This window comes from Jaculus jaculus, chromosome 8 (genome assembly GCF_020740685.1).
Source record: "Jaculus jaculus isolate mJacJac1 chromosome 8, mJacJac1.mat.Y.cur, whole genome shotgun sequence".
Taxonomy (NCBI): Eukaryota; Metazoa; Chordata; class Mammalia; order Rodentia; family Dipodidae; genus Jaculus; species Jaculus jaculus.
In genome coordinates, this window is record NC_059109.1 from 32,651,733 (window position 1) to 32,671,891 (window position 20,159).

The 20,159-nt window shown below is 41.7% G+C and overlaps 1 protein-coding gene across 11 annotated transcripts in view; it reads left to right on the forward strand.

The window, feature by feature from the left end:
* The window catches only part of Dst (dystonin), a 430,289-nt gene that overhangs the window by 274,090 nt on the left and 136,040 nt on the right, over nt 1-20,159 (forward strand). For 5 of the 11 annotated variants that reach the window (XM_045156180.1, XM_004668209.3, XM_004668210.2 and 2 more), the window contains 3 exons: nt 8,082-8,210; nt 10,570-10,658; nt 11,684-11,819. In XM_045156180.1, the coding sequence (XP_045012115.1) occupies nt 8,082-8,210; nt 10,570-10,658; nt 11,684-11,819 (354 nt within the window). Of the gene's footprint in view, nt 1-1,814; nt 4,518-5,131; nt 7,956-8,081; nt 8,211-10,569; nt 10,659-11,683; nt 11,820-12,866; nt 18,345-18,596; nt 18,747-19,392; nt 19,609-19,743; nt 19,894-20,159 lie in introns of those variants that run through there. The other 6 variants (XM_045156178.1, XM_045156184.1, XM_045156185.1 and 3 more) reach the window with 3 other exon arrangements.

The following is a 20,159-nucleotide window of genomic DNA, read 5'->3' on the forward strand; positions in this document are numbered from 1 at the left end:
GCATATACTTGTATATATGTATGTATGGGCCACTTGGCTTAATTTCTGCAAGGCAGAAATTAATAGAAATTAATAGAAACAATTTCAAAGAATTAAATATGAATCCTTAATGAAACATCAACAACATAGTGGACTGAAAGACAAAAATAGTACAGCTTTGGAAAACATACATAGACTCTAATTTAAAATAAATTTAAAGGGGGTGGGGAGGGAGGGAATTACCATGGGATATATTTTATAATCATGGGAAACATTAATAAAAATTAAAAAAAAAAAAATAAATTTGATGACTTGGGTTTGATTCCCCAGCACCCATGTAAAGACAGATAAAAAAATAAATTAAAAAAATAATAAAATAAATTTAAAAATCCTTCCACTTGTCCCATAAAAGAAGAATGGTATTTCAGAAACTAAGTCTTGAAGATCCACAGGAAAAACCTCACCTTGAGAGTAGCTTTTCATAATAAGCATAAAATTAAAGATAGATGACAATTTCAAAAGTAACACTAGACTTTTTACAGAAATATCAAATGCTGGTTTTGATCTGTATTAGATGTGGTAGAGTTCTTTAGTCTATGTTAAAACCAAACTATATGAGATAAATCTCCCTGGATAAATGCTAGAGAGAACTTGAGTGTACATGTGTGTGTGCACACACAGATACACATACACACACACACATAGGTGCAGATGCACATGGATGCCAGGGGACAACCTCAACAACTGGGGGTCTTATTCCTCAGGTGTTGTCCACCTTTTTAATATTTTTTATTCTTTGGACAAAGGTTCACTTGCTGGCCTGGAACTTGGCAAGGAGGATGTTATTACTTGTTTCTTATTAGTTATTCTGAATTGGTGGTATAAAACTAACAAAATGCAAATGCCAACAAAGAGAACTAAAGACTATAAATTAACTCTGATCATGTAGACCTGTGGTCAGTATGGATTCCTCTAATTCACAGTGATTCTGTTCCAGAGTCAAAAGATTTTCTTTTATTTTATTCTTATGTTGGAAAAGAATCTCTATATTTTAAAGCATTTGTATTTAATAAATACCTTTTATTGATGGGGTATTTAAAGCTACTCATCAAAGTGGATTTCATGTAACGTATGTCAATAACAGAAACACCAAAATCTGTGAGTACTTGCCTTGCTGCCTTTGCATTACCAATCCTGATAGTCATAACTGTGACCAGCATAAACAGTCATTTAGAAATTTCAATTTTTATATAACTTTTGTCCTCTTCCATGTTACTATTTATGAATTTGTTTCTCTATTCTGAAGTTCTGTGTATTGTTATTTTAAGCATAAAACATGGGGATGTGAACTTAATAAAATTTCACTAGGCTAGCTAGTGAAAACTAAATCCTGTCATGCTCTTTGGTTCTTGCATGGTGCTATTATTTGTACTCACTGCTCTCATCTGTGTGCAAGAGGAGAAAGAATATCATTATGAGCAAAAATTGGTTTCTTAACTTATAAAAGACTGGGGTCCTGCTTTGTGTTAGGAAAGGCCCTTCCTTGCTTTGAAACCCTGGGCTAGCTCATTTTAAGTATGAAATTTTTTTCCTGTGGTACAAAAACAGACTCTTTGGCAAACCTCATCCTGAAGAATTTTTGTCTGCTCCTCCTTGCAACATTCTGGATCTTTCTCTGCAGAGAAGCTGCTGGTGCTGGTGCTGGTGGTGGTGGCTGCTAGCTAGCGCTGCGTTGGAAATCTTTTGGTGTTAAAGTACTTTCATGAACACTGCTTTGATGTTGGAGAGTTTGTTTGAACTGAACAGGTTTGACACTTTCGAAATGTTTCTTGTAGATGAAGAGATCTAAGGAGAGCTCTGAACATGGGCCCTATTCAGATCTGCTGCAGCGTCAGAAAGCAACAATGCTTGAGAATAGCAAACTTACAGGAAAGATAAGTGAGTTGGAAAGGATGGTAGATGAACTAAAGAAACAGAAGTCTCGGGTCGAAGAAGAGCTGCCCAAAGTCAGGGAGGCTGCAGAAAATGAGCTGAGAAAGCAGCAGCGGAGCGTGGCAGACATCTCCCGGCAGAAGATGCGGGCTGAGAGCCAGGCCGAGCAGTACCGCCGGGAGCTGGACACCATCGTGAGGGAGAAGGAAGCCGCAGAGCGGGAGCTGGAGCGGGTGCGGCAGCTGACCTCCGAGGCCGAGGCCAAAAGGGCTGCCGTGGAAGAAAACCTCCTGAACTTTCGGCGTCAGCTGGAAGAGAACACCTTTACGAGAAGAACACTGGAAGATCATCTTAAAAGGAAAGATTCAAGTCTCAATGACTTGGAGCAGGAGAAACATAATTTGATGGAAGAGCTAAGGAGGAAGCGAGACAAAGAGGAAGAACTCCTGAGCCTAGTCAAACAGATGGAAACCGACCTGGCATTTCAAAAGCAGGTGGCAGAGAAACAGCTGAAGGAAAAGCAAACCATCGAGGTAGAAGCCCGAAGGAAAATCAAGGAACTCCAGTATTCGTGTGCACCGAATGCAGGGCCTCCAGCAGCGCATGGGGGCCCAGGAGGCCTTCAACAGCCGCCTCCCGCACACAAGGAGGCGGAGCTCAGGCAGCAGGTGGACCAGCTCACCCTGGCCAACAGGAAGGCCGAGAAAGAGATGAGGGAGCTCAAGTATGAGCTGAGCGCCCTCCAGCTGGAGAAGACCTCGTCAGAGGACAAGGCTCGTTTGCTCAAAGAGAGGCTGGATGAGACAAACACCACACTGAGGAGCCTCAAGCTGGAGCTGGACAGGAAGGACCAGGTCCAGGAAAGCTATTCTCAGCAGCTCCGAGAACTCAGCAGGCAGCTGAACCAAACCACTGACAGAGCCGAAGCTGTCATGCAAGAGGCCAGTGATCTCAAGAAAGTGAAGCACAGTTACCAGTTAGAACTGGAATCGCTCCAGCACGAGAAAGGGAAACTGCAAAAGGAAGTGGATAGGATGGCTCGGGCACATGCGGTTGCCGAGAAGAACATCGAGCGGTTAAATTCTCAGGTGGATTCTTTTCAGGATGAGAAAGCATTCGAGAATGAAAGACGGCTCTGCCTGGGAAAATCTGAGCACCTAAAAGAACAGTTCGAGCAAAGCCAAGCACAGCTGCTTCGGAATATTCAAGCTGAGAAGGAGAACAGTGATAAGATCCGAAAGCTCAATGCAGAATTGGAGAAGAGCAATGAGTGTGCAGAAACGCTGAAACAAAGGGTCAATGAGCTAACTAGGCAGAACAATGAAACCAAATTAATGATGCAGAGAATTCAGGCGGAATCAAAGAATATAGTTCTAGAGAAACAAGCGATCCAGCAAAGATGTGAGGTGCTGAAAATCCAGGCAGATGGCTTTAAAGATCAGCTACGCCACACAAACGAACACTTGCATAAGCAGACAAAAACAGAACATGATTTCCACAGGAAAATTAAGAGCCTAGAGGATGATCTGGCCAAAAGCCAGAATTTAGTAAGCGAGTTTAAGCAAAAGTGTGCCCAGCAGGACGTAGTCATCCAGAACACGGAGAGGGAGGTGCGCAGCCTGAGCGCGGAGCTGACGGCTTCCAAGGAGGAGAAGCGCCGCGGTGAGCAGAAGGCGCAGCTGCAGAGCGCGCAGGTTCAGGAGCTGAGCAGCAGGCTGAGAAAGGTGCAGGACGAGCTGCACCTGAAAACTATTGAGGAGCAGATGACCCGCAGGAAGATGGCTCTGCTTCAGGAGGAGTCGGATAAATTCAAACGCTCAGCAGACGAGTTTCGGAAAAAAATGGAAAAATTGATGGAGGCCAAAGTCATCACTGAGAATGATATCTCAGGCATTAAGCATGACTTTGTGTCTCTTCAGCAAGAAAATTGCAGAGCACAGGAGAATGCCAGACGTTGGGAAACAAACATTAGAGAACTTGAGCAACAGCTTCAGCGACACCGAGAGCAAATGCAACAAGGGCAGCACGTCGAAGCAAATCATTACCAAAAATGCCGGAGACTGGAGGATGAGCTCATAGCGCAGAAACGGGAGGTGGAAAACCTGAAGCAGAAAATGGACCAGCAGATCAAGGAGCATGAACATCAATTAGTTTTGCTCCAGTGTGAAATCCAAAAGAAGAACACAGCCCAAAACTGTACCTTGGCACCAGATTTTGATATGGCGGGGAGGCACTGTCACCGCCCTGGAGATCCTCCCCCTCGGCACCTTCTCCCAGCAGCCAGGTCTCCTACGCCAAGATGGACTTGTGATGCACAGCCCGGAGAAGAGAAATGGCAGCACAGAGTTGTTGACCAAATACCAAAAGAGGTTTGCTTTCCACCGCCAGGGGCTCTACTGGAGAAGGAGAAGGGCTCGCAATGTTATTCTGAGTATTTTTCTCAAACAAGCACCGAATTAGAGATAACTTTTGATGAGAAAAACTCCATTACAAGACTATCGGAAATAGAGAAGATAAACCAAGCCCTACAAAATTCCCGGCCACCTGTTAGGCAACAAGATGACAAACTTGAAATGGAATTGGTGAAGCTTTTGACGCCTTTAGAGGTATAATTTGTTCAGAGATCTTCTCAGCTACCTGATGTTGAGTTTTTTCTTAATTTTCTTTGTCGCCTAGACTATTTTTTTTTTTAATTTTGGATTTCAACTTTGTGGAGTTCAAAGAGGGGAATTCTATAATTTTCCAGTGATTTCCTCAAATTTTATCATAAGTTACCATTATTTAATATGTAGATGTGATCAGTAAATATATGTATATAAATATTTTTAATGTAACTATTAAAAGAGCTAGAAAAGGGGCGCTGCATGTAGGTCAGTGGTAGAGCATTTCCCTAGTATGCATAAGGCCTTGAGTCAAAGTCCTAGCACTGCAAGGAAAAAACAAAAATCACAAAAGCTAGAAGAACTAAGTATTCAGCTTCTCATGTATTCAGTGGCCAAATTTTTAATCTCAAACTTTCTTCACCATACCACTTTAATATATTTTATTATCTCAAGTAAACTTGAGTTTCCTAAAATCTTATTATTTATCCCCTCACCCACAGTTTGAAATTCTTCACGTACACTTATAACTTAGGAACTGTGTTTGTGTTGAGAATATTTAGGAACGTAACACAATATTCTTTACGTGATTTTTAATGTCTTACGCATTCCTGTTACAGATAGCTAAGCACAAGCAGTGTGATATGCAGACAGAAGTGACAACATTAAAACAAGAAAAGAGCCCTGTTCTCAGTGCTGACAGTTGGATGCTGGAAGGGTGCAGAGCATCCGATGGATTCAAGAGTGGAGATTTTCTTAAGAAAGGCTTGGAGCCAGAGACTTCCCAGAACTTTTCCAGCAGTCACGCATGCTCTGTTAGGGATGATGAATTCACATTCCAGGGCCTTAGGCGCACCGTGACTGCCAGGCATTTGGTTGAAGCTAAGCTTTTGGACTTAAAAACTGTTGAACAGCTGAGACTAGGTCTGAAGACTGTTGAAGAAGTTCAGAAGACTCTTAGCAAGTTCTTGACAAAAGCCACTTCAATAGCGGGGCTTTACTTAGAATCAACAAAAGAAAAAATATCATTTTCTTCAGCAGCTAAGAAAATCATAATAGACAAAATGATGGCGTTAGCATTTTTAGAAGCTCAGGCCGCAACAGGTTTTATAATTGACCCCATTTCAGGCCAGACATACTCTGTTGAAGATGCAGTTCTTAAAGGCGTTATTGACCCTGAATTCAGGATCAAGCTCCTTGAGGCAGAGAAGGCAGCCCTGGGGTATTCATATTCTTCTAAAACATTGTCCGTGTTCCAAGCTATGGAAAATAGGATGCTTGACAGGAAGAAAGGTAAACATATCTTGGAAGCCCAGATTGCCAGTGGGGGTGTCATCGACCCTGTGAGAGGCATCCGTGTTCCTCCAGAACTCGCTGTGCAGCATGGGTTGCTCAACAATGCCATTTTACAATTTTTGCATGAGCCCTCCAGCAACACTAGAGCATTTCCTAATCCCAATAACAAGCAGGTGCTATATTATGCAGAATTACTGCAGATGTGTGTCTTTGATATAGGTTGCCAGTGTTTTCTCTTTCCATTTGGTGAGAGGAACATATCGAATCTTAACATCGAGAAAACTCATAAAATTTCTGTGGTAGATATTAAAACAGGAGCAGAACTGACTGCTTATGAGGCTTTCCAGAGAAACCTGATTGACAGAAGCATTTACCTTGAACTTTCAGGGCAGCAGTATCAGTGGAAGGAAGCCACATTTTTTGAATCCTATGGCCATCCTTCTCGCATGCTGACCGATAGTAAAACTGGATTGCAGTTCAATATTAATGAGGCAATAGAACAGGGAACACTTGACGGAGCCTTGGTTAAAAGGTATCAGGAGGGTCTAGTCACACTGACTGAACTTGCTGACTCTTTGCTGAGTCGGTTAGTTCCCAAGAAGGATTTGCATAGTCCTATTGCAGGTTACTGGCTGACTGCTAGTGGGGAGAGAATTTCTGTACTGAAAGCCTCCCGCAGAAATTTGGTTGATCGGATTACTTCTCTCAGATGCCTTGAAGCCCAAGTCAGTACAGGGGGAATAATTGATCCCCTAACTGGTAAAAAGTACCGGGTGGCTGAGGCTTTGCATAGAGGCCTGATTGATGAGGGATTTGCCCAGCAGCTGCGACAGTGTGAATCAGTAATCACAGGGATTGGTCATCCTGTCACTAACAAAACAATGTCAGTGATGGAAGCTGTGAATGCAAATATCATAAGTAAAGAAATGGGAATCCGGTGTCTAGAATTTCAGTACCTGACAGGAGGCATAATAGAGCCACAGGTTCATTCACGGTTGTCAATCGAAGGGGCTCTGCAGGTAGGTATTATAGATGTCTTCATTGCTACCAGACTCAAAGATCAAAATTCATATGTCCGGAATATAATATGTCCCCAGACCAAACGAAAGTTGACATATAAAGAAGCCTTAGAGAAGGCGAATTTTGATTTCCACACAGGACTGAAACTGTTAGAAGTATCTGAGCCTTTAATGACAGGAATTTCCAGCCTTTACTATTCTTCTTAATCAGACATGTTTACGTAACTTCATACAAGGGGCAATGCTGGCTGGTTTAGCCCATCTGATTAGAGCAGATAGTGTTGACTAAATGTCCAATCCAGAAATGGTATCATCAACCCAAGTTAGTATTTCTTGCAGGCTAGACTAGCTCACTGCTCAAAAGAGATGCTAATTCTTAAATTGAAAATAACAGGTTTGTTGTCCTGTAGTGGTTCTGTTTAGCTCTAAAGATACTCTTTAATATGTACCCCGCTAACATAAATAGGTTTACCTAGAATATGGAGTGAGCTTGATGAGTTTACAGCGTCATGTGTTTGGACTTCCTTCAGAGTTCCTTCACTGAGCAGAGCCCAGTGTTGGCGTTCTCCGATTACTCAATAACACATTGCACTTCCAGAAAGAGCATTTCACAGAGCCCCGAGGAATCAAAGAGGAAGAAGAGAATTCATTCCAACGTCCGTGAGGCTGCAGTGTTGGGGAATGCCACCAATCCAGAATTCTGAGTTTTTCTGTATGCCGTTAATGTTCTCCACATAAGATTTTTACCACAATCTCATATTCGTAGTTGAGACATTAAAATTAAAGTCTAACATTATAAATGCATTGTGTATTGGAAAAGTGGGAAGTTTTTCCTTACCGTGGAATTTTCATCTGTGTAGACATTCTCTGTTCTTTCTGTTTTCCATTGCACACACTTTTCGGTTACAACGATCACAATTGTAATCCTAATGCAAAGGCAGCAATGTAACTACTTTTGCTCCTCATGAATAAAGTTGACTTGGCTCCTGTCATATTCCTGGAACAGCTTAGAGGTCAGTCCAGTGATTAAAGAATGCTACCACTTTCTTTGTTACCATAAGCATTTTGGAAGTGCATCTGTTATGTGACATGACAAACATGGTTAAGTGAATGAATAAAATATTTTCATAGCCTGTGTGTGATAAAAAAAAAACCATTTTGCATTATATTTTCAGTGGAGAGGTGAATTTAGTAGATTAGACATTTACTGGCATGTATCTTTTTTTTTTTTTATTAAATCGGTCACACACATCAGAAGTCCCTGGAAGAAGAAAAGAAAGAGCATGTTGAAAAAGCTAAAGAATTGCAAAAATGGGTATCAAACATCAGCAAGACACTCAGAGATGGAGGGAAAGCTGAGAAATCTCTCTTCTCTAAGCAACAGGTACTCACAGTGGTCCTGGCGTAACACTAAGAGTAGTAGAATTTACTCAGTTGATATAGTGCACAGAGCACCATGCTCAGTTAGCCCACTTTTACAGGGACCGGATTGTTGGGTAGCTTGCTCAAGGAATCGCAATTAGAGTGTGCTGGAAGAAGGCGTCTGATTCCACAGCCCCACCACGTACACTGGCCTCAGATCAGTGGACCAGCAGGTTGTACTGCTGTCTTCCTTCATTAGGTAGATGAGCTCCCTGATGATGAGGGTGGTGCTTGCTGACAAGCAGAGGCATCTTGCTCTGTCCAGAGTCCTCCATGCCCTCCAGGTCAGAAAGATCTGCAGCCTCAACTCACACAGACTCGCACGAGTGTCAAGAACAAGAGCATAAACTCAGATATGAGCCACGCGTGCAGCCTCAGTCACACTTTCTGAGTCTGGCTCTTTTTAAACGAGGAAATACATACAGTCTAGCCACCGGGAACTCTAGATTCTTGCCCTTACCTAAATGGTTCCTTGAGTTCTATGTGCTTTCCTGGGTGGCCCCATTACTTAGCAGAGTTGATGACTACAGCTCGCATTGCTCTCCTTGTTGGCTGAGGCATAAACTCCAGCTCTAGTATTGCAGTGCTTTACTGATTGTAGGAAATGCTGATTTTTTTTTTTTTTTTTTTGGTTTTTTGAGGTAAGGTCTCACTCTGGTCCAGGCTGACCTGGAATTAACTCTGTAGTCTCAGGGTGGCCTTGAACTCATGGCGATCCTCCTACCTCTGCCTCCCAAGTGCTGGGATTAAAGGCGTGTGCCACCATGCCCGGCCTGATTTTTTTTTAATTATCATCAGATAAGCTTTTTACTCAGAGAATACTTTTCCAGTACTGCTATCCTCCTGCCCATGCCTGACACATGGAAAATCCAGGGGCTGTCATTTAGCCTCAATATTTAGTCCCTTATCTGGCTCCCCCATAGTGTTCCCTTGTTGCATGGGTGGTTCAGTGGTAGAATTCTCACCTACCATAGCGTTCTGTTATGATCCTTTGAAACAGACGCTGTTGACATGATTAAACAAGGAGAAAGCATCTTGTCTTATTTTGCCTTTGACATAAGGCGAAATGTGTGGGGTTCCCTTTTATAGGAAGTTTCTAGACCTGAGTCCATATATTACTCACTTGAAATGCAGCTGAATTAGGTCACAGTCTATATATGTATATATAATTGCAGTGTTGAAGAATTGAGAATTTGAGAAACATTTACATTTGGTGTATTTTAAACTAAAAACTTTCAGGTAATTGTTGAATATATTTAATTTAAAATGCCTTCATACCTGCTTTTTCCCCTCTATCAAATGGAAGCCAACTGAAAGAAATGCATAAGCCTTAGCTAAGACTTTGTGGGAGAACACTTTTTTCCAGTTTTTTAGTATTAAATTCACTCTGCCCCCAAACATTAACAACTCAGATATAGACACCCATTACACAGAGAGTAGACAAATGCTTTCTTGCAGGTCATGGCTCCACCACAATCTTGACCTTTCTTTTTAATGGACATTTACATAGTCTGATGTATACACTAAGCATGTTCTCCAAAAATCCCTTTGGTATTCTGGTTATTTGTAGACAGGCAAAATAAACTCAAGTTGAATAAATAAGATGAGGCATCTTTTTATTCAGCCAGTATTCTTCTTACTTCTGTTCATTTAAAAGAATAGTCTTTTTTAAAGGAATATTTAGAAGTAAGTTGCCAATAGATAAGGAGAGAATGTTAAACAACATCTTTCTTTTCCCCCAACTGATCTGTTTTACTTCTCTGAATGCCAGGGACAAGTTATACCAGAGGGTCTTAATGTTAGAAATTATTTCTTCTTGATCTGTAGGTCTACATCATAATATATTTATAATATTTTTTCAAGGGGGCATTTATTGAGGAGCTTTGTGGAGAGACAAATGATGGGGGAAGTGTCCACAGTCATATACACATGTACAAGGATGACATTATAGTCGCATACACATATGCAAGGGTGATACTGGGCCAGCGCTAAACTTCTGACCACCTTGATACCTCAATGGCCACCTTCATTCATGGCTGGGCTGGGACAAATGCAAGAACCCTTAGTTGTTACTTTATTATTTCCTTATGAAAGTGATGCTGTTAAGCACAGTGGTGTTTTCCATGTTGTCCAAGGTAAAGAACATTAGCTTCTTCTTGCAAGCCTTTTTAGACTGCTAATAAGTAATAATTTACTGATTTGGGTTACCGAGAAAGTAGGACTGTCACTTGAATCATAATTAAAACCTGATGTGTCTTTAAAAATTACTGTTGTCTTCTCCTTTTGTGGGAAGAGGTTAAATGAGCCTTCTTACTTTACAGATTTCCAGTAAGGAAATAACAGCCAAGAAGGAGCAGTTATCTGAATCACTTCAAACTCTACAGCTGTTTTTGGCAAAGCATGGAGACAAGTATGTTGGTTTTTGTTACCTCTTTCTTCAGATTAGGCACATGTTCTTAAAAACAGTCAACAAAATAGAAGGTGGTAGATTATAAAAATGGAACACAACTGTTCATAATTGACTCACTAGAGTATAAAGACTACAGAGCCAGCAATTGAATTGTTGCTTCTCGTCTTCACGACATCTCTAAAATGTCCATGATATCTCCGTATATGCCTGGTCAAGAAGCCAGGCTCAGAGAAGTTCAGGTTTAGTAGCTAGTGAATTAGTTAGGAGCAAGAGTCTAAATCAAATCTTAATTTTAAGTACTACTCTGAGATGACCTTTAGGAAGTGCGTGTAAACATGTTCTTCATTTTCTTTTGAAATATATGTATTCTGGTTCTACTTTTCATAGCAGTTTATTTCATGTTTCTACTAAGGACTCAAACAGGGAATAAAATGAGCTTTAAATACCTTCCCCTACTTTTTTTTTTTTTGAGGCAGTCTTAATGCAGCCCCGGCTGGCCTCAAGCAAGGAAATCTTTCTACCCCAGCCTCCCCAGTGTTGAAATTATAGGCATGAGCCACCACACCTGGCTTCATTAAACCATTTTTGGATGTCCTCTTTAGGATTATCCTAGAGTGACTTTGTGTTGTACCTTGGAGAATTAGTTTAATTTCCCTGTAAGTTTCCTCTTTATTTATGCTTGAGCATATATAAATTTCATCTTGAGAAATGATACTGTACTATCTCTTTTCTATGTGGAGAATGACAATGTGATCTTTTCTTCATCAGATAGTAACAGTTATTCAGGAAATTTGCTTTTGGAGTGTTGCTAATAAAATCATTTATATCTTTTCCTTCAGCCTGTTTTTCCAGCAAGGCAAAGACTTATTTTCAGGCTATCCTTATTCTCATACAGTCACTTAAAGACCTGAGTAATGTGTAGGTTGGTTATATTTTAAGACCATGTGACAATGACATTGAACCTAGTATATTACTTCTATGCTTGAAAACTGGCATTACTGTTTTCATACTTATGGATATTTTAGACTGACAGATGAAGAAAGAAATGAATTGGAAACACAAGTGAAAACTCTTCAAGAAGGTTATAGCTTATTATTCAGTGAATCTTTGAAAGAACTTCAAGAATCACCAACTTCAGGAGAAGTAAAGGTAGAAGAGAAGGTAATGGTACTCATTAGATGTGAGGCTGTTTTAAGAAGCCGAGTTTTATTGCATGGCTGTGAAAATAAATGTCTGTACTAAATAAAATTGGGTATTTTACATGAATAAAAACATAAGGAATACATTTTGAACATTTGAAGATTTCAGTGTTACTTGGCCAATGCATTCTTGCATGTGCTGGTCATTGTTTCTATGAACTTATATTCTCTGCCTTGCATGGGGAAAGAAGAGACTCTTCTATTTTTCTAACTCTTCATTCCCAAAGCTATTCTTTAACTGCTGTATTAGGTATTTTATTATAGAATATGGTACAAAAAGCAATGGGTTATCTCTAACATTGGCATTGTTATGCTTATAAAGTGATTTTCAGAGCTGCCCATGAGATGATTGAGGGATAGAAGGCCATGCATTGCAGTGATGGTGCCCTATCTTCTTAAAGTACAATGGGATTCACTTAAAAATTGGCTGGTTCATATTAACGTGCCCAACACAATATTCACTATTCAAAAAGTGTTCATTATATCTAATTTGATTACTCCTGTGAATACTTTTACATAATTTGTCATATTGGGGATAGGGAACAGTTTTTCTGGTTCCTTAGTGTTGGAGAACTATTCTTGGAAAATTGTGTATGCTGTAAACATCAGTAGCATGGGGTTTGATGCTCTTTCACATTACTAGAACCTAATCTCACCAAAATGCAGAAAGCATGGTTTGCCTTTCTAGATACATGTTCTGTTTACTATCGGCATCTACTGTTTGTCCTCACTAACCTTGGTAGTGTCCATGGTATTAAGTTTTCAATTCACAGATGCATGTTGTTTTCAAAGCTTCTATCACATCCTGTGCTGTTGAGTATCATTGACATAGATCACTTGTGCTGCCTAACATTCACAGCATTGCTGCGCTGGGTAAGTAGAGAATTCTTACAATTAAAAACGAAAACTGAAAAAAAAAAAACACCAAAAACAACCCTATGTAAGTTCAGTGAAATTCTGCCCACCCTCATGTAACAGACTGATCTGAGATTTTGCATTTCCCTTTCAGCTGGATAAAGTGATTGCAGGCACCATTGATCAGACAACTGGAGAAGTCCTCCCAGTCTTTCAGGCAGTTTTAAGGGGCCTCATGGACTATGATACAGGGATCAGGTTGCTTGAGACACAGTTAATGATTTCTGGTTTAATTTCACCAGAATTAAGAAAGTGTTTTGACCTCAAAGATGCTGCAAGTTATGGCCTTATTGATGAGCAAATTCTTTGCCACCTCCAAGAACTGAATAAAGTCAAGGAGATCATTTCCATTGCACCACCCACCACCATCCCTGTCCTGGCTGCTCTGGCTCAAGGCATGATATCAGAGTCCGTGGCCATCAGAGTTCTTGAGATGCTGCTTTCCACAGGATTTCTGGTTGTCCCAGCCACAGGCGAACGGTTGACACTACAGCAAGCTTTCCATCAGAACTTAGTTTCCTCAGCATTATTTTCTAAAATTCTGGAAAGGCAAAATATGTGTAAAGACCTTATTGACCCATGCACCTCTGAGAAGTTGTCTTTAATTGATATGGTCCAAAAAAGTATTTTCCAGGAAAATACTGGGATGTGGCTTCTACCTGTGAGAGCACAAGAAGGGGGCAGAATAACATTGAAATGTGGAAGAAGCATCAGCATTTTAAGAGCAGCTCATGAAGGTCTCATAGACCGTGAAACCATGTTTAGGTTGTTAGGTACGCAGCTTCTGTCTGGTGGTTTGATCAACTATAGCTCTGGTCAGAAAATGACTGTCGAAGAAGCCATGGTGGAGGGAGTGATCGACAGAGACACTGCAAACAGCATCCTCACGTACCAGGCTCAAACCGGCGGCATCATGTGCTCAAACCCCGCTCGGCGCTTGACAGTGGATGAAGCGGTGCAGTGTAACTTGATAAGTTCTAGCAGCGCTCTTCTGGTCTTGGAGGCTCAACGAGGCTATGTTGGCCTCATTTGGCCCCACTCTGGTGAAATATTCCCTACTTCATCTTCGTTGCAGCAGGAATTAATTACAACTGAATTAGCTTACAAAATTCTTAATGGCAGGCAGAAAATTGCTGCTCTTTATATTCCAGAAAGTTCTCAAGTGATTGGCTTAGATGCTGCTCATCAGCTAGGAATTATAGATAGTAACACAGCATCCGTTTTAAAAGATATAATACTGCCAGATAAAATGCCAGATTTAGGAGACATAGAAACTTGTAAAAATGCCAGAAGATGGCTATCTTTTTGTAAACTGCAACCATCCACAGTGCATGATTACAGGCAAGAGGAGGATGGTTTTGATGATGAAAAGCCAGAAGCAACTCAGAGCTCAGAACAAACTAAAAAACTGTTCCTGTCTTACTTGATGGTAAATAGCTACATGGACGCAAACACAGGACAGAGGCTTTTGCTGTATGATGGGGACTTGGACGAGGCTGTTGGCATGCTCTTGGAAAGCTGCAGTGCAGACTTTGATGGAGGCACACCCATCTCACGTTTCTCTGATGCCATTACTAATACTGCTTGGCGGGAAGGGAGCGATGATTGTTCAGCTTCAACTGGTTTAGATAGATGTCATAAAGACACTTCTGAAACCAGACAATGTGCTGCAAATGAAGAGATTCCTGAAATGAGAAATAGTGAAGTCAGCAGTGAATTTTATCCACCAGGAAACCTGGCAAATACAAGAGCAATTGATGATGCAGCCTGCAGTCCATCTGGAATGCGCATCCTCAACCCCATATCCCATTCCTCACAGGCTGGATTCGCAGAGGCTAGCATGCCCAGCGCCAGCTCTGAAAACATATTTAAAAATTGTGAAAATCAAAGTCAGCTTAAAACAGCAGAACATACAGATGAATTTGAACATCCCCCAAGCATTCAAAACTTTGCCAGCCATCTGATACCAAATCCTGTCGTGAACTCAGAAGCTAGCCGACTCTGTGCAGTGAGTGCCGGCGAGCACGGGGGCAGCAGTGCACGCAGGGACCCATCCGCCTTTGAGTATTCTCCCAGGCTTAGTGCCTTGTTGAGTCATGATCAGTTAAGAAACAGCCAGGGAAGTGTTCATGATAAACACACCCCAGAGAACCCTGGAAATAAATGCGGAGCCTGTATACTGCCATTCAGTGACCAAGGCATGTCAACAGATCAAAAGACACGAGGAAACTTTCAAGATCAATTTCTGGGAATTGCAGGTATTAACATCAGCTTGCAGGGAGGACACTGTGAGCCAAACACTTTAATTGGTTGTGGTAATCCTCGAGGACAATATCACAGTGACAAATGCATGTCATCTACTTCAGGGGAGCATGAAAATACACCTATTGTTTCCCAGCAAAAGCCTGAAAACAAGCAAAATGAGTCTGAAGTGGAGGAGTACCCTTTCATCACGACTCCTGGGGGTGATTCACATAATGCGAAGTCATCTCCTGTCTGTGACACGCCATCCCATGAAGAAGCCTTTGGTGCTGGTGAGTATGAAACGTCATTGCTGGATGATCAGCACGGTGACACAGGAACCGACTCTGATAGTGAAGACGATTTTTATGACACCCCCTTGTTTGAAGATGATGACCATGACTCTCTGGTTCTTCAAGATGATGACCACGATTGCTTGCAGCCCGAGGACTATGACACACTGCAGAAGGAAAACGATGAGACCCCTCCTCTGGCTGATGTGTTTTATGACACTTCAAGGGAGAACAAAAATTCTGTGGTTCCTCAAGGGGGGGTAGTTGGTAGCTTAAGTGTGGGTGGCACAGCACACAGTCTCCAAGAATTATTTGTAGGTATTGAGAAACTTGATTTCAATTCTGATAAGCAAAAGCAGTTAAGTTCAGATGGCTCAGACAAGGTGAATGGGAAGTCAGTTGGGACTGCAATTGAAAGGAAAGCTTCCAGTGACTTTGAAAGTGATGAGTCTCACTCACTGACAGATAATGAAGTTCCAGGAAGGAAAGAGAGCTCTGGTATGTCATTAAAACCTGATGACACTGGAGGCTGGAGAGGAAGCAAAGAAGAGTATATAAGTGGTCAAGAATTTCCATCTGATAGTGATCACTTCGGTTCCTTGCAAAGTGGAGAAAGTTATGGGTATTATCTGTGTGACAGTCAGGATGATGATGATGATGGTGATGGTGATGTTGACAATCATGACGTTTACTTTCATGATGCTGATGATGACTCCAGCAGTGATGATGATGGTGGTGGTGATGATGATGATGGCGATGGAAAAGGAGTGGAAGATGAGAATGGAAAGCCTGTGTGTGCAGGTACACATGAAGCTATCCCGTTGTGTGCCACCACTGCACAGGAAAACAGTGGTAAAGCCCAACCCATCAGTAAAGCAATTCTAGATGGCATGCCCTCCGACAGTCCTTCAGACAGACAGCTACACACAAGCGCTTCACTTCCACAACCCACTAGCAGGAGCGGCCTAGCTGCTGAGAGGAGCAGCTGTCCAGAGTTGACAGTTGGAGCTGTTAGGAGACACGAAGTGAGCCTCTCTAGCCCTGTGCCAGCACTTAAAGAGATATCACTGCCTGTCTCTAAAGACACTGATTCAAAAAATGTCTTTGCCTCTGAAAGTATGTTACCTAGCAATATCAGTTCAGCTTCTGAATTAGATAGTGATCTAATGCGTACGAAGGTCAAGTTGGTTCAAGGGCTGGAATCTGTAAGCTCTATGAAAACTGAAGAGGAGGATTTTGAGAATGTGTCACCCAAAGTCCAGTCATCACTTGATGAATTCACCAATTCTGAGCCTGAGCTCACAGGAATAGCTTCTGAAGACAGCCAGGTGCCCTCTACATCTTCTGTAACTAACCTGGATCACCAAGGAAACCGAAGAGATCCATTTAAAGGGGCAGGTGGCAGAAACAGTGTGCTGATGGAAGATGAATTCATTCAGAAAATGGACTCAGGTACAGAAGAAGAAGAAAGTAAACACCTCCAACTTCTGCCCAGTGAAAGTACAAAGGAGAGCCTGAATGTAGTTAAGAAGCCATTCCCACCCGTACAGATCACAGACAGTGACCAACTGAGCAAGACGGAGAGCCTGAAGAAAGGAACTGTGACTTCTACAGGTGAATCACAGAGCGTCCCAGGAGCGATTAGGACAAGTCCTGTTCAGTTTGAGAATCTTGGAGCAATATTTGACACCTCAGCTTCCAAAGTGATTGGCGATGGCACCACTTCAGAGAGTGCATCATCTGAAGGGAATAGCAGTGTGGAGGAAGGCTTGTTCCCTCAGGAGCCTGAGAAAGAATGTGATCTGTTTACTTTTTTAAAATACTGTGCTAAAAACATAAGCCCAAAAGTGCTGAAACCGAAGGAAAATACTCCAAGGCAGGTTTTAATTGCTAACACTCCCATGGATGAGAATTTACAGGTAGGAGTAAATAATGCGAAAGAGAAGTTGACTCCTCCCCAGGAAGACTGGCCTCCACATGACAGGGTCCAGTGTAATGATCATTGTGCCAAAGGGAGAACAGAAATTCCTGAGTTCACATCAGATAGTAATGAGACCACACTTTCCTCCTCATCTCTTAAAAGTGTGCAGGGCCTGGGGGGAAATGCTGATCTTGCCCAGTCAGAGCTCTGTAGAAGTGGGCTGAGAAGTGCCTCCAGGGACACTGTGGGTCAGGGCTGCTCATTGTTCCAAGGTAGCAACGTGAAAGACGGCATTGAGAAACGGCCAACCGAAGATCAAGTCTTTCCTTCAAGACTCCCAGAGAAGGAGGCTCAGATTACTGAGTGGCCACAGATATTTGTGGATGATGTAAACACTGTCTGGAAAAATAGATTGAAAGAAGGTCATGTGAATCTTCAAGAGATGGGAGAGTCTTTAGCTTGCGTGGATACTAAAATTTTAATCCAAAACTTAATTAAAACAGTTATGTTGTCCCAGCTGCCAAACGAAGTATCCAGTGTGGCCGGTTACTCTAAAGTCAACAACGTTGGTGGAGTTTCCCTCGTGAATGACTCATCAGAATTGAAGGCAGAAGGTCCAGGCGATCCTCTCTGTATTGTGAATCTTAAGTCTGGCCTTCTTGACTCACTAAAGCAAAATCAAAGTAGCCAGAAAACCACAGGTGCTTTTGACTTGATGAGAGCGTTCGCTGGGATGGAGAATGCTCTAGAGGAAAGAGGGATTTCATCCAATGTTCTTTCACTTCCACTTGAAAGTATTTTCTACAAGCTGCTTTCTGACATGTACCCAAAGGAAGGAGCACAGACTGGAGACATGAGTCATCAGGCCCGTGTTCCTTCAGAGGTGGTAGAAGAGGAAAAGCCACACGTCCTCAGTGAGCATAACAGCCAGGAAAGATGCGACTGTTCCCTGAATTTACCAGTGGTGAAAGGAATCCAGCTAGAAAGCTCTCATGTGGACTTGTCAGTGGTGCCCAGAAGGGAGAAGCCCCAGGAACCGTGTGGTGATTTCCCCAGTCAGTTCGAATACAGTCCTGGGTCAAAAGAAGTGGCTTCTGATGATAGCTCAACAGAAAAAGTAAGTTAACTTTTACATTTTACACAGAAGTTCTTGCATGAAACATTTGAGAATAATCCCATACATTTTAGTTGTTTTTACCTGCAACCCCACTAAGGAAGGTCCCAACAGAATTGGGGTAGGGCTGAGGGAAAAGAGGATAAAAACACGTGATGTATCCATATGGAATATGTTGATAATAATACTAACAATAATAAAAAAATAAATTTTTCATGAAGGCTACTGAATTGTAGTGTCCAAATTTGTTTTTAGTTTTCCAACGAGTTGCAGCGGTGTTTACATTATACTGAGAAGATGCATGAGTATTTGGCTTTGCTTCAAGATATGAAACCTCCTGCAGAAAACCAGGAGTCTACGGATAACAAGCTAGAAGCTTTGAAGGATCAGCTTAAACAGTTAGAGGTAAGAGTTGCTTCTGTGTTTGTGTGCTTTCCACCAGGACAACAAATACTGGAGACAGCCAGTTTATGAGACAAAAGGTCTATCGGGTCATGATTGCTGCCCCTTCTACTGCTGTGGCAAGGCACCACAGCGTGGCACAGCAGAGCAAAACCACTCACCGCAGACGGAGAAGCACAAGTGAAAAGGGGATCAGAGTCCCACAGACCCCTCAATCCCACAAGTCCCACCCTTTGAAGTTTCCATTACCTCCCAACAGCAACAAGCTGGGGGTCTAAGCCCTGGGGACCTTTGGGTGAAATTCAGATCTACACTATAGTAGCTGGCTATTGGTGGATACTGGGATTTGATGTTAGATTTGGAAATAACAGAGCATTGTGCTCTGATGTTACATATATTTAAATATTTTTTTTGCAAGAAAAGGGGGAAGAGAGAAAGAATGGACATGCTAGGGCCTCTTGCTATTGCAAAGGAACTCTAGGTGTATGTGCCACTTTATGCATCTGGCTTTATGTGGGTACTGTTGACTTGAACCTGGGTCACAAGCAGACTCCTTTAACTCGGAATCGTCTCCCTCATGAGCTGCCTGATATGTATATTTGTGTTTTTCAGTAGCTAGGAAATAGATCTGGTATGTATTTCTTTGCAGACATTTGAGTCTGGGTTGACCTCGATTGCTGTGGTTATAAGAAAAGATCTTCAGGTGGCAGAAGATTTCCTTATGTCCTTTCCTAGTGACCTTCCCAGAAGATGTCTTGAAGAATTGAGCAAAAGCCACCAAGACTTACAAACCACCTTCTCTTCCCTCAGCAGTGTGTCTTCAGAAAGAAGGAAACAGACTATGCTGGCCATTGACTCTGAAATGGTAGGCAGAAAACATTAACAGTTCAGTTGTAAGGTGAAGTTTCAATTTTGTGTAGTGCTCAGCCTTTGAAATAAATCTGTAGGACTTTGAAATTTGAAGCACAAGCAGAAGTGATCACACAATTTTGTTTTCTAGTCTAAACTGTCAGTGTCTCATGAAGATTTCCTGCATAAACTTAAGTCATTCTCAGACTGGATCTCAGAGAAGAGCAAATCTGTGATGAGAATTGAAACTGAGAACATTCAAGACATTGACCAGATCAAGGAGAGGGCAAAGCTTCTTAAGGCAAGTCTTCAAGGATGGCGAAGCACTTTACAAACTATGGATGTGATATAATAAAGTTCAGGACAAGTACGACTTTCTTAAGGCTGTGAAAAGATGATTTCCTTTCTTTTTCTCCAAGAGATACATTTTTTTTTTTTTATAATTGATCCAACCTTTTAGGTGCTACTCTGGATATCTTATCAAATTCTCATTGTATGTTGACATAGTGTTTATGTATTCATTTGTGAATTAAGTCACACAAATACATAATAGTTACAAATGAGTCA